We start from the raw sequence: 14,395 nt of genomic DNA, 5'->3' as shown, positions 1-14,395 counted from the left end.
TTAAATTGAGGCAAGGGTTTTTAATGGAACACTATCAAGTTTATAACATGTTTTTGGCATTTGCATAATATCAATTCAATTTTTTAATGTTTATTTTTATGTAAATTTGGTCAAATGCATATCCAAAAAACAAAGTTGGAAAAGGGGGTGGGGGCGGGTGTTAAACGCTCGTGCACACCGTCAAAACTGCACACTGTAGGTGAGTTATCTTGACTCAGTCGACATTCTTTGTACGTATGACGCTTTAGGATACGGGAAGTGTTAGCAGATTAAAATCATTCTTGATCCGAATAAACTTAACTGGAGGAAACAGCGAAGCTATAATAACATATGTTCTTAGGTTTTGTTTGAAATTGCGTTATTTTTGAATTACGGTTGTTTGTTTTGGATTTTTGTTTGTTAGAAACTATGACAATTTTGTTTTTTACAACGAGCGCGGCGTCTTAGCCTCTCAGAGTAAAGTTCAGTCTTTAAACAATGCTAGCTACTGTAGCGTCAGAGTCCTGGAGCTTATCACCAGCAGCAGCGCTGTTCTCTGGGATATTAACAATAACCGGTGCCGTATGTCAGCGATGTTAATAGTTTTTTACTAAAGTAAATGAGACATATTTGCAGGGTTACTGCGCATTCCACTGCTTTTTATGTTATTGCCACAACGTCATTCAGTGGTTTGCCCCCTGTGTCTTTCTAATGATGGCGTGGCAGTAGATGTGTTGTTTGTCGACAAACACGGATGGTTCTCCCTTCAGAACTCCCAGTCACCACAGCAGCAGAGGCGGAGAATCGACCAACAGAGCCTGTAGCAGACAGTAGACATCATTTCATCACTAATTGCCTCGGTGTCTCACTGGAGAGCAGCAGCTGAAACATGGATGACGAGCTCTTAGTACAGACTGTGTCCGTGTTTCAAGAGCTGGTCTCGTGGATCGCCGGTGGATTCATGGTGTTCGGAGGGGTGCTGCCCTACATCCCTCAGTACAGGGACATCCGCCGGACGCAGAATGCTGAGGGCTTCTCCAGCTACGTGTGTCTGGTCCTGCTGGTAGCAAACATCCTTCGTATCCTCTTCAGGTAACATCCTCCAGCTTCTACTGTATGCTGAGAATCTACCAAAATTACCATTTGCACGTCCATTATTGGTCTAATTCACTGGATGATATTATAACAGGAAATACATTGGATTTACCAAAGTGCTATAAAGCACCATCTGATCTCACATCCTGAGGGTTTGAACTGCAAAAATAAATACTTAAGGCTAAGATAAAGTAAATGTCAACCTTATTAAAACTTAAAAGTAAAAGCCTGCAGTTAAGTAGACAGAAATCCAGTCGACAACTGGAGTAATGACCTCAACCTGTCTTGTCACAAATATAAACCGATAATAAAGATTTTTATTTTAACTTGACATAGTCAACTCAGAAGTTTCACTGGATGTTGATATGACGTGTCCTGTCAGCTCTTTGTTTTTTAACCAAGGCGTGGTTGCTCTGCCAAAACAACCATGTACGTGTCACGATAAAAACACAACATGAACTCAGTGGAACTATTAGCTCTGTGCAGCTTAGCTTTATGCCTGTTTTAACCTGAAACTAACTTTACCTGCCACCACAGTTTAGTTTTGAGAAATTTGAGAAAAGTTTAGAGTAGGCCCTCACATTTTTAATATGACTACCATTTATGTGAGACATTTATTATTTTATTATGTTGTTGTATTGAACTTGTCTGCATTATGGAATCTTAAAATTTTGGTGTGTGGAACTGGAAATATATATTTATTTTAATAGTTGTTTTTACCTGCTTCAGATTTGGCCGGTACTTCGATACCTTCCTGTTGTGGCAGAGCATCATCATGATCATCACTATGCTCATCATGCTGAACCTGTGCACCAGTGTCCGCATGGCCACAGAACTCAACACAAAGAGGCGCTCCTTCTTAGGTCAGGTCACCACTCCCGACATTGTTGACACTCACAATCTAATGTGTTTCCCTTTCTTTTAAGTTCAGAAGTTTAAAAAAGACAAACAAAACACACCAGGAATTCTGGGCCCCATTGAAGGGTATTTCAGGGCCCCTATATAACACACTTGAAGATGAAGATAAGAAAATCAAACTCCTCTTCTTCATCTTCTTCTTTCCCTGTTTACTTCAATTCTCATTTTTGTCTGTAGCCACAGACAGTAAGGACGAGGATGTCAGAATCCCTAAGCGACACTTTCTGGGTATGTACACAATTTACTGTGTCTGCCATCAAACATCACTGTAGTTCATCTAGCTCCCCCTCTTCATCTGTGCGTGTGTCGTGCATGACGACCCAGTGTCGACTCCGCTTGTTGTTTGTAGCCCGGCCTCTACTAACACCATGTACAACAGACATGTTTTACATGAAGACCTGACCTTTCCAGCCGCTGCTGTGATGGTTTTGCTGCATGTTAGTAGGCAACCTCTAAACATGCATGTGAGTACATGTATGTTATACAAGTCGTTTGTTATTTAGAAAGTGTTAGAGCTTTTTTTTTTTTTTTTTTTTGAGATTGTATAAAGTCACAGAGTAACAGAGAAAGATGCTGACACTCAGTGAAAGCATGGCTGTAACATAAAAAAGAGCAAGAAGTCTAACCTATGTGTTCTATTAATTTGGAAATTGTCTTTTTTCCTCCCACTTCCACATTCATAAAACCATCGAGAAAATCAATTGTTTTAGTTGAAGATTTTTGGGGTGGTCCATTAGACGCTAAATATATCAATATATATTAATTAAAGTCACACATGGGTTTTTGTTTTAGTCTTATTCTTGTTTTTATTCGATTTAATGGTGCTGAATCTAACGTTGAAATACTGGTTCTGGCCACAGGAGGGCGGTAAAATGCGGTGTGGAGGAGAAAACCAATGTCTACTAATACAACTTAACGACAAGTTATAGACCAATAAAAAAAAAAAAAAACTGCTCAAGCCCACTGTATTAACAAATATAACCAGTGTTAAACTAATTACATGCATACAGTACACCTGAGCTTCTTAGTGTGACTTTTATAGTGGTATCTTTCAAATGAATGTACTTGTTACTGATTTACTACTTGCTGACATTCTGACTTTTGTTTTTGTGTTTGGCATGTATCAGTTTGCATAATGATCACTCCTTTAAAACATTTTCTTTTTCCAGTGTGTTTGCATGTTGACATGTCCATGTCTTTTTACTCCTATGTGTTTCTCAGTTATTCTAAAACATCTTCTGAACTGTTAATCTCTCAATTAAAAAGGGATGAATTAAAAAAGAGGGGCCAAGGACCAAGCTTTGGAGGACCTTCGTAGTAGGACTTTACTGTTAGCTCTTCAAAGTGGGCTTTTTTATTTTTTGGGCTCAATAGAAGACTTGTCACAAAGAAATGCGTTGTAATTTTCAGAAAATAGCATATCTTTAATATTAATAATCAAAAACGTGGAAGTGAAATGTGAACGTTTCATAGTACTAGTACTAGTGCAGGTGTCCAGGACATTTGGACCATATTGTTATGTATTGTTCCGTGCATGCAGGCGATGTTCGGTTGAATGTGCTGTAAAGGTTGTTGTTCCCGTTAGAGGCGCTAGATGGCAGTAAGAAACCACATTTCTTCAACCTGAAACGGCACAGTGGAGACTTTGTTTACCATCACACTCAGTTAGTTTGTAGAATTTAGATGTGATGCTTTTGTCTGTTAGTTTGTTGTTTTTTTTGTTGTTTTTTTGTTTTTTTATGTAAAAAGGGAGGGTACCTAAAAAAAGTTTACAACATGTAAAAATTCTTGCATCAAAGTCGACACACTTTCTACAAGTCAGACCAGTTTTCATGGAGCAAGATTTCTTAACTGCATGCTTCTCGGATCTGATGAACAGCTCTTTTTTTGTAAGCTAAGCCTCTTAAAAAAAGGCAGCTCTAATTTCTTCTCACATTGGTCCAGTGGAGCCATTAACACACACCATGTACTTCCATCAAACAGCTGGACAAGAGTCGGCAGCAATTTCTCTGAGAAAAGGTTACGGTTTTAATAGCAGCTTGGTGAGATTTTTTATGGAAGAGTTCTTGGTGCAGTACTTTAGAACGACTGAAAGACCAGAAATACTCGTATTGTATTTATTTCCAGTGGTCAGTATCCAGTGAAAATCTCCAGGGTCTTTATCTCCTCCACCTCCCACTCAGCCTTTTGTCTGTTTGACAGAAACCACTGTCTCTAAGCCATACATCATAGCAGGTCTCACTACTGTATTATTAACCTTCCATTTTACCTTTGCTGCTATTTTTCTGTCACAAATCACCCTTAACCCTCATCTCCATCCATTCGACCTTGACTGCTTCCTTTTCTTCACCTCTTTTGTGTAGTGTCCATTACTCTGAATGGTTGGCAGTAGGTATTTAAACTCATCCATCTTTACAACCTCTCCTCCTTGCAGCTTTATCATTTGCACACGTGTATTGACTTGTTCCTGACTGCATAACTTTTGCTAGTATGTTACTTTTGTCTCTCACAAACATCAATTAATCTGGCTGTGACCGCTAACAAGATTTCTCCTTTCCTGTGTCTAGGGATGACTCATTTCTCATTTCCTATTCTTGTCTCGCCAAGATTTTTATCTGTAGCTTCATTAAGTTTAAAGCGAATCACCTTCTACTGTATTTATGCAGTTATCTCTTTTCTCCAGGGCAGGTCAAGGCCGTCAGCTTCTCAGCTAATCTCATATAGACATAGAGAAGTAGCCCAAAGTTTTGGTCTCTAGGAGAAAGCCTATAAGTCACCCTGACAAAGCAACTTCCAAAGTTCAGAAAATAAAGTCAGTTGAATTTCTACATTTTCGATTTTCCAGGCTGTTAAACCCATCTTTCTCAATAATGTTCTGGCATCTCCAACGGGTGCCTTTGAGTGGCAGCGGGTCATTATTTCATTTGACCCAGTAGACTTTTTCTGGGCCTTACTTGAAACTGACAGCAGACGTTGGTAAATAAGCATTTGGAATCTCCTAGTCCGACTTGTGTCTTCCTACACATGTTACTCAGGACTCTGTGGGACTTCAAACTAAGCTGTCGGCCACCGCAGGGAGTCTGTTATAAGCAGCTCCAGTTTGTCCCCACACAGCACCACCGCTGTAGCGACAAAGTACATGCGTAGAGAGGAGGAGGGAAGTGCCCCAGGGTGCACAATTGGCTCAGAAAAAGATAGTGTGTGGCAAAATAAGTTCAAGGTGCTGTGCTGCGATAAATAACATTTAGTGGTCAGTGTGAAATATTGGTGACACACTGTTCTGCCCACATGATGCTGTGTTCACAGAGGTGTCCCCATGACACCTGCCTAAAATACTTGTGAATTTGTTGTCCCTGGCCAGTAATTTAATAAAAAAAAACATACTTATTGTTAGAAAGAGAGACGGGGGGGACGTGGATGTGGTTAAGACCTAAATGGGAGTTCAGGACTTTTAGGTACAACACTTGCAAAAATGTCGCAGTAAAGTAGCTCTTCATTTAGTTCTACGTTTTTGTTTTTTTTTTGGTATCTAAATGGCAGGCATTTCTCACTCCAACTACACACCTCACCACTGCTCAGCTGTTGTCATCAGATACTCAGTACTCCTTCCATCTTGAAAAAAACAACAACATTCTGCTCTTTATCTTCCCCATCTCTGTCTCCGTCTTAAGCCAAAGGCTACAAATCCTTTTGTCCTTCCTTACCACCCAGCCTCTCATACGAATCATAAATCAGTAGTGCTGATGTAATTGCAAATCTTAAATACACAACGTTGTTTTGTAAGATCATGAATACTCCCATTATGGCTACTACAGTCCATGGTGGAACAATATACTGTATGTGGCTAAATCCTCCTAGCAGACAACAAATAATAGGCAACGCACTGTTGAGTGCTGCTGCTATTTACTAATGTTCTGTGCACATACATCCTGCGCCTGTGTATAATCACTTGAAGCTTTTCATAATATGTAGTTTGTCTTATGTTTAATGTAGCGCTTTACATGTGCCCTTTACAGACACGAAAAACCAACATGTGCTGAGAAAATGTGTTGCCCTAGAAATCTGCTCTTCCCCGCGGTTGTCGGCACAGCCAGCCTGGTGTTTGCTCTGCCCAAACATAATGTCCTCTAGCGCTGCTGCCAGTGAGCATCCAAAGAAACCCCAGAAAAATGCCGTGCCACGTGCCAAATAATACGACCCAAAATGCATGACCCTTGGTGTTCATTCCTACGGTCTGACTGACCGAAACAGTTTGGCAACAAGTCCTGATGTGCGTGTGCTGTGGGCTGCAGGCTGCGACCTGTTTGGAGCTGCCCTTTCGGAGTTATTTAGTTACATTCAGTTGTCTGCCACAACAGAACAATTGGATTAACCAATGATTGTAAAAGCCAGGTTGGCTCGCATGCGTTTCCGCCATGTGTATTCATTTAAAAATGTCATCCAAATGTCAGTATCAGTCACCGTTAATTTTCAAATGAAAAAAAAAATTCATTCAATCAAAATGTCAAAAACGTCTGTTTCACTCTAAACGGCCTGTGCCTTTGTTGGATTGAGGCGGTGCGGTTAGTTCGGCTCTTAAACAATGCTTGGATTATGAATTTTGTTCATTTTATTGCAACATAACCGCCCCAAAAGTTCTTGGTTATTGTTTTTATTATTGTTCAGAGTTAATAAGAAAATAATGTGTATATCTTATGAAGTTACAACAGCTCAAGGATAAAAAAATATTAAAAAAATTTCCAATAGCTGAGCTTTTAGAATTTCTTTTTAATAACTACACACTACTCAAAATGAAGGGTAAGACCATTTTATTCCCCGGTGTGCTGAATATGTGCTTGAAACTTTGTTGGAAAATAATTGAAAATAACATGAATCATGGAGATAGCAAAAAACTTCTATCTATCTATTTTTACTTAAAAACTTTGACAGTCCAGAAGTAAAATGTTTTTCAGCTCTGTTAAAATTTTCTTTTTCATGTTCATTAATTCATTAAGTTCCATTTTGGTATTTGTTATGGACATTTTATTACGTTAGTAACTAGATAAAAGTATTGGCTAACTTCTGTTCTGTTGTGATTTCTCTCTAATGTGCACCTTAAAGATTTTGACTGGAACTACTTCTGGTTGTGGAGCCGCTTTCAGGACTACGTGCAGTGCGTGCTAACTTTCACAACGGTGGCGGCTTACCTTACCTATGTACTTCTGGACTCGGTACTGTTCGTGGAGACTTTGGGATTCCTGGCTGTTTTTTCCGAAGCAATGCTGGGCACACCGCAGCTGTACTGCAATTATCAGAACAAGTCCACTGAAGGAATGAGGTATGGATTCAGCACCTGCTCATCATATGATATTGTCATGTTTTTCACAGACAATATCATATATGAGTAGCTAGGGTAACTTTAGCGACATAACTATTTGACTGCAAACTAAGCCCTATATAATTTATAAACTTGTTTAGTTTGAAAAGTTGTATGACTCTTGTACGTGGTTGTAAGGTTCTTCTCTTTCCTTTCAGCTACTCATGCAGTTATAGAAAACTTGTTGGTGGGTGTGTGTCACTTGATGATAATTTACCATCAAAGTCTCCGATGTAAATCAAAACAAAGCCTGTTGTATCATTACACACACACTCCAGCTATCTCATGATGAGGTGTTCTATTTTGAGCTATTCCATCAAGCTCTGCTCTCAGGGTGTTTTGTGTGGGTAATTGCTCCTTTTTTTTTTTTTTAAGCCTTACATGTGCTCATTGACGCTGACTGACACCTGCTTATTAACTATTTTTGGCACCTGTCGAGCAAAAAGCAAAGAACAGGCATCCTGACATCTAATAATTATGCTAAGATTTCTGGAGGTCTTTATGCAAATGAGATATTATGACCTGCCCTCTCTGTTGCTAGTATATAATCTATCTCTTTAAAGGCAATTTGCATCACAACTGAAGCTTAAATTATAGTCTTTGATTTTTCTTTTAAAAGCAGTATAAAAATCTCAGTGCTATTTCTACGCAGTAAACACCGTCTCTCTAGAGTAAGACTCGAGGACATTAAATAGAAGCAGCAGCATATTAATATGATGGAGAGAAAATTATAAAAAAAGAAAAAAATATTCGACTGGAGATATGAGACTTGTTTAATAGAATTTACAGACCAAAAGAGAAGCTTTCCTGCTGTGTGAGAATATTACCAAAGTTAATCACTCTGTCGGCTGCTGTGTGAAACGAAACAGTTGAATGCCTCGTTTTTTATGCAGCGGAGCAAGGACACGCTAATTGTCAACCCTTTACCTGAACAGACGGACGTGTCCGCAGCTCTCTGCCTGTATGTCCTCCGTTTTTATACGTCTCCTTTCAAGCTGAGTTTAAAACACACAAATATAGCTGAACGTCTTAATGATGAGAATATTATTAATAATATTCATTCACTATTTATTATTTAATTATTATTAATGTTATTATTGCAGTAGTTATTATTGATATGAAATCTTAGGTAGTTTAAATAAAACAGTATATATATAATATGTAATGATTTATTTTATATATTTTATACAAGTATCAAGTACAATGAAATATTTACATTGCCACAACAGGAATTACTGTGTTTTTGGCACTTGATCACATCCTGCTGGCCTGAAATATGAAGCCCCCGTGTCTGTTGTCTCACTGTAGCCGTCACTCACACAGATAAAAGCTGAAATAGGAGGCAGAGGACATTGTCATATCCACTCTTGTTTATTCTTGCGTCCATGTGCACATGTGCACAACCTGTTGAGTCTGACATGGTGTTGCTAGGTTACTCTACTGCAGCACCTCATTCAAGGTATCTGACTGGACCTGAGAATTAAACAAGGAAACGGACATGCAGTAAAAAATACATTCAAATTACAATTTGAATTTAGAAATTGTACGTATTTTTCCTAAGGTGAAAACAAACATGAGGGTGGAGTGTTACTGGTGGGTGCTGTTTTTTTTTAAGTGTGGTGCATTCAGGTGAATAGAGACCACACTGGTTTCCTCCTAATTAATGGTGCAGTGGTGCTCTACCCATCACTTCTGCACAGGGGTCACTCTGTAAGTGCTGGATTATTTTCCCCGTGCTTTCAATTTCAGGCTCGTTTCAAGCACCTCATTCACCATGGAGATGGAATCAGATGGGGTTAACGGTAGCAAGTAGAATTCATACTGGATGTCCTGAGTGCGTGTAAACACACACCAGAGCAGCACTGTGACAAAGCTGTTAGACAGGAAGTAGTTGTTCTCTTCATCAAATATGGAGGAAGATGTTCTGCAGTTGTCTTTGTAGGTTGTCACAGTGACCAGAATTTGACCCTCACCGCACTTACAGTAAAAAGTTGTTACGTGCAACTGTATGTTCCATTCTGCACTGCATTTTTACCCCTGTTTTTTGGAGGATTTTTTTAGATTCAAATTTTGAGAAAAACTTCACTTAAGAAAAATATGTGGTGAATAGACCAATAAGAAATGAGGACAGAAACTGTTGCAGAATATAAGGCTTTAAATCCTCCTGTGGTGCTCATGTTGACATCGGCTCAGGATATTAATGATAAAAAGTTAAAAGTAGTTGGTTTTTTTGTTTGTTTGTTTTGTGTTTAAATCCTAAGACTGGTAAGACTTAAGATGAGATCCCAGTGTTCTGCTCAGTGCTGCTGTTGAACAGTCAGTTTGTGTCGGGATGAAGGAGCAGCTCCTTCCCACACTGTGGGTGCAGCAGTCTTCAGCTGAAGGAGCTGCTCATCACACCTACAACGTTGTGTAGGGGGTGAGAGGAGTTGTCAACCACGCTTTTCAGCAAAAAAAAAAAAAAAACTGCTTTCACCCAATTCCCCTTCTTTAACTTGTCTCCTGTTTTACCTTCATTAACTTTAACTTGCTAATTTTTAACAAATGAAGTATTTTGGTAAGGATAAGCAATCAAAATTTTGATAATTAATAAGATATGATCATTTATTTTGTATCAGAGTAGACGATTACGATTACGATTATGGATTGATTATTGAAAAAAATGGAAATCAAACCCGGGACTCTCTCTACACCAGTAGAACCGTTTACCACGCGACAGTAACTTTCTCTGTGTGTATGTAAAGTACATGCAGCGTAAAGGCTTTAACTATTATTAGACTCTCCCAGACCTGTGTGATTCTTAGCAGACAGCCATAAATGAAGAAAATACAATCACACAAACACACACCCTTAAACAGGGAGTTGGACGTGCAGGCAAACAATGGCCTTATAAGGCCTCTGGTCTTGAGCTGCATCCCCAGTATCTTAGATAAACGACCCAAACCTTATTTAGCCTGCAGGCTGCACATGGACAGGCACTGACATGCTCACACTGACCCCACATGTCCTGATACGGATGTGACTGCTGATGCGCTCGACCCTCCACCCATGCTCGCCTGCTCGGCTCGGCTACAGTGTGGTTCAGGTTTGTCCCTGCAGTCACTTGCTGCGGCTGGAGAAATTTGAATCCATCTGTCCAACATGTCCACTTCACGCCATCTGCTCGCGCCACACACGGAGCTGTGTTTCCTTTTTCCTCCAATAGGAAAATAAACATGCAAATTAGTTTCTCCCGCACCTTTAGGCATACACATGTTTTTAGGATTGAAACTAATTTGAGTATAGTAATTATATATATATGTGAAAAATAAAGATAGAAGAACAAATTCTTTACCATCTTTAAAATCTTAAAAACAGGTCGCAAGTTATAGTAGCAGTCCAGGTAATTTTGTACGACATTATTCGTCCGCTTTGCTCTCCAACTAGTTTCTGTGTGGAATTTGTTTTAACATAGTACGTTCAAATGATGCAACATGCTTTCTTAATGAATTGAAACATCCTAGGTTGAGGACATCATAAACCGAGGACTTCCTGTATTTATTTCTTTGTAAATTATGGCTCCTATTTAACCTACTATTCTGTTCCGAAGAACGTTAATTTCAAGACTGCTTTTTTCTTTAGTTCATTAAACTAGTCCTCACATTACTCGTTATGAATTAATCTAACGTTCTAGGTTAACGTTTACTGTTTTTATGTTGTATTCCAACCTCACATCCATTGTGCAAGGCACATGCAGTCTATTGTTTCAACCGTGGTCCCTGCAGCTCTGTCTCTGCACTGCCATCATTTACACCCAGAGCTCTGTGTTCTCTCTCGCTTCCTCTCTCGCTATGTCGTGTCACAGAAGGTGAGAAAGAAGCCAGACGTGACGGCGTCTGGTTGCTGTCCCTCTCTGTGCTACCTGTTATTAGAGAACTGGTGAAGTAATTGATCAAACACGCGTCCTGTCGCTCCCTTCGTTACCCACTAGTAAACATCATCAAAACCGAAGACAGCAGCCTCCAGGAAACAAGCGAAAGAGTAAAGGATGAGAGACGGGGGAGGCAGGGAGGGAGGGAGGGTCACCATCCTCACGGCTAACATATTCCTTACTGTGCTAGAGGAGAGTGAGGATAGGATAGGCAGGGGGGAGGCACATGGAACTATAGGTTCAGATAAGGATGGAGTTGAGAGAAGGAGGTGGTAAGAAGATGAATGGACAGGGAGAAAATAGAAGCCCTGTGGAGTGTAGGCTTATGACAAAGAGGAAGTGTATGAAAGAAGAGCCAGAAGGAACATTGGCAGAAGCTGCAGGAGGAATAGCTGAGGAAAAAAAAAAAATAAACACAAGAAGTGAAAATAGGAAGAAGAGAAAGTTGGAAATGGCAAGGCTTGCACAAATAGGCCTCACACACACGCGAGTATAAAAAAAAAATCCAAGTTTGAGCAGGAGAAATGAATTATGCAAAAGGGGATTTTACTGCTAAGCTTTGCCCTGAAGAGGCTAAAAAACAGACAGACATCTGAGGTTGCACTAAGCCCAGAGTGTTGGAGGAACAGTTCTAGTAACGCTTATCCATTTTTTAACATTTGTTAAGCAGCTTACCAAAGAAGAGCAGTGAATCTGTCAACACTAATGCTCAGCCCCGTCTGTGTTATCACCGCTCTGCCATGTTTTACCTGGAGCAAAGAGCGAGCCAGCGTTCCTGTGACCTCTTCATTACATCAGAGGTCAGAGCATGTGACAGTGTTCGGTTAAAAGAAAGGAACCCACTGGGGATTAATGTTTATGACTTCATTATCAGATTACGGCCACTTTTATCCTCCCTAACATCACTGGGTTATCCAGTGACGCTAATCGACTCTGTATGTGTTGAACACAAGCATCTGGAGTACAACACTGTGAAGATAAAAGGACATAAAACCGACCGGAAGTCTCACTTGTTACTATTTCACACATCTGTAATTACACCATCCGAGGAGGAAGATGCAAAGGCGTTTGGAAGTGAAAACAGTAATTTCACCGCGCAGCAGATGCTACATGCTTTTCTTATTTAAAAAAAAACAATTAAAGGATTTGTATTGTCAAAACAAATGTAAAACAATCATCACCTTCGCTGTTGAACTCTGGTCAGTCTTCAGATGTTTTTTATGTATAATGTGTAAACCAGTCATGGAGCGATTCTTACATCATTTAATTCTAACTAATGACAGAGCTGTCACACGGTGAGACAACACGTTAAAATAGTCCCTGGGAATCAGGGTGTCTCAAAGACAAGTCCAAAAACAAATATTCTGCAGCTCTGTCCATTTACGATGGACGGTCGTCATAGTAACAGATCGTGTTTTTCAGCACTCCAGCTTTATTACCTCCGCTAACCAGTTCCTGCGAGAAATGATGTACCGAAGATGTCTCTTAATGGCTAAACAACTCACAGCGTAGGCCATAGTCTATGAATCCAGCCCTGCACAAAAAGCTTCCTGCAGAGCTTCATCAAATATTGTTGACCAACTTGGACTGGAAGAAGAGAATGGATTTTTTTAGTGCCTCAGCATGTGGTCGTGTTGCTGTTGCCGGGTTTCTCTGGAAACCACCTCTGAACTGTCCTCCATTGTGGACAGAGTGGTGTAGACACAGTGCTGGCTCACTTCCTTCCTTTGTCAGCATTGCCAACATGAAATCCTGCTTCATTGCAAAAACAAGTAAAGGACAGCAAAGACAAAAAAAAAAAAAAAGATGGATACTGTATTTTAAAAGTGTCATAAACTTATACAGAAAGTAGCTTTAACTACCAGGGAGAGCACTCTTATATAAGGTAATATTTTCTCCTGACCTCACTGCAACTCTCTATTTCTGGAGAGTAAATGTACATAAAGTTATGTTTCCACCCCTGGGCTTTAGTTTTTTCCTTGTTTTTTTTTTTTTCCCGTGCATTAAAATTCCCTTTTCCCTCTCATTAGTTGGGTTCAATGTTCCCCGGAGAACTTTATGCTGAAAGAACTTTGCTTTTATAAAACACTTGGTCGCATCTAAAACAAAAACACTTTTATGGTATTGTAAGACGTGGAGTTCCTCATGAGCACCACGCACTTTTAACAGTTCGCTCTTTTGGAGGCAGAGACTCTGCTTTGGAGTGTAAGTGGAAAAGAGGATGAGAATTCCTAAGATTAATTGTTTAATATCTGCACTTCAAATTCTGGAAAACGTAATATCACTGCGGCTAAAACTGATATTCCTTGTTCGTAATATTCACTGCTGGATGGAAATTTAGATTAAACAGACCTTTTAAAAATGTAGCTGATTAAAGTTAATGTTGTGGCATAGTGCTGAAAAAAATCTGGTTTAAAATCATGGGATTGCCATTAAATCGCAGCCAAAAATGTGTTAAGCTAACTCCAGCTAACTTCCTAGCTGTGCCCTCTTATCTGATGTTAATCCATTACACTGTGTTTTACAGTTTTATACAGTTAATATGATGTGCTGAACATGTTTATTTTCATATCCTAAACAAATGTAATAATTATTGAATGGTGAATAGAAGTGAGAAAATACTTCTGGTTTGGGGGATCTTCACACTTTGCAATTTCAAATGTGTGTCTGACGTTGACATTTTGTTTATTTTCATCTTTCCCAGCATCATAATGGTACTAATGTGGACCAGCGGCGACACCTTCAAAACCGTCTACTTCCTGATCACCCAGGCCCCCGTGCAGTTCTGGACGTGCGGGCTGCTGCAGGTGGTTGTGGACATCACCATCCTCTTCCAGGTTTACTACTACAGCCGCTACCCGCAGAAACCCATCTCCCACACCGTGTCCCACACCACCAGTGCCAAAGCTCTGTGAGCGCTCGGAAACCAGTGAGCCTGGCCGAGGAAAGCCTTATCATCTGAGCTGTAAACATTTCTAAACATGCAGTAGTACCAAAGCCACCCTGCTGTCGGCTCGTGCCACCTGTGAGTTTACAGATAGACACTCACCCTTATAAATAAGCCATGAGTATACACACTGGGGTACTTGAGGGCTCTGTCTGCAGTAGTACAACTTGAACACTTACACATTTTTTTT

The 14,395-nt window shown here is 39.9% G+C and overlaps 1 protein-coding gene and 1 long non-coding RNA gene across 4 annotated transcripts in view; one reads left to right on the top strand and one right to left on the bottom strand.

Annotated features, from left to right (window-relative positions):
- Nucleotides 1-181: 181 nt before the first annotated feature.
- slc66a2 (solute carrier family 66 member 2) overlaps nucleotides 182-14,395 on the top strand; it is a 16,373-nt gene continuing 2,159 nt past the window's right edge. For 2 of the 3 annotated variants that reach the window (XM_025065035.1, XM_017041087.2), the window contains exons 1-5: nucleotides 182-1,071; nucleotides 1,804-1,937; nucleotides 2,170-2,220; nucleotides 7,093-7,309; nucleotides 13,963-14,283. In XM_025065035.1, coding sequence (XP_024920803.1) covers nucleotides 869-1,071; nucleotides 1,804-1,937; nucleotides 2,170-2,220; nucleotides 7,093-7,309; nucleotides 13,963-14,173 — 816 coding nt within the window. In that variant the 5' untranslated portion in view covers nucleotides 182-868 and the 3' untranslated portion in view covers nucleotides 14,174-14,283. The remainder of the gene's footprint in view (nucleotides 1,072-1,803; nucleotides 1,938-2,169; nucleotides 2,221-7,092; nucleotides 7,310-13,962; nucleotides 14,284-14,395) is intronic. The other variant, XM_025065036.1, reaches the window with a different exon arrangement.
- LOC112488506 (uncharacterized) lies at nucleotides 7,317-11,743 on the bottom strand. The gene is made up of 3 exons (XR_003052618.1): nucleotides 10,683-11,743; nucleotides 10,346-10,544; nucleotides 7,317-8,821 (listed from the first exon to the last, which is right to left on the bottom strand). It is a non-coding gene; the product is annotated as an uncharacterized LOC112488506 (long non-coding RNA).

Source organism: Cynoglossus semilaevis, chromosome 18, assembly GCF_000523025.1.
Source record: "Cynoglossus semilaevis isolate Cse_v1.0 chromosome 18, Cse_v1.0, whole genome shotgun sequence".
Taxonomy (NCBI): domain Eukaryota; kingdom Metazoa; phylum Chordata; class Actinopteri; order Pleuronectiformes; family Cynoglossidae; genus Cynoglossus; species Cynoglossus semilaevis.
The sequence above is the reverse complement of the archived record's forward strand: the minus strand, read 5'-3'. Positions and strand labels throughout refer to the sequence as shown.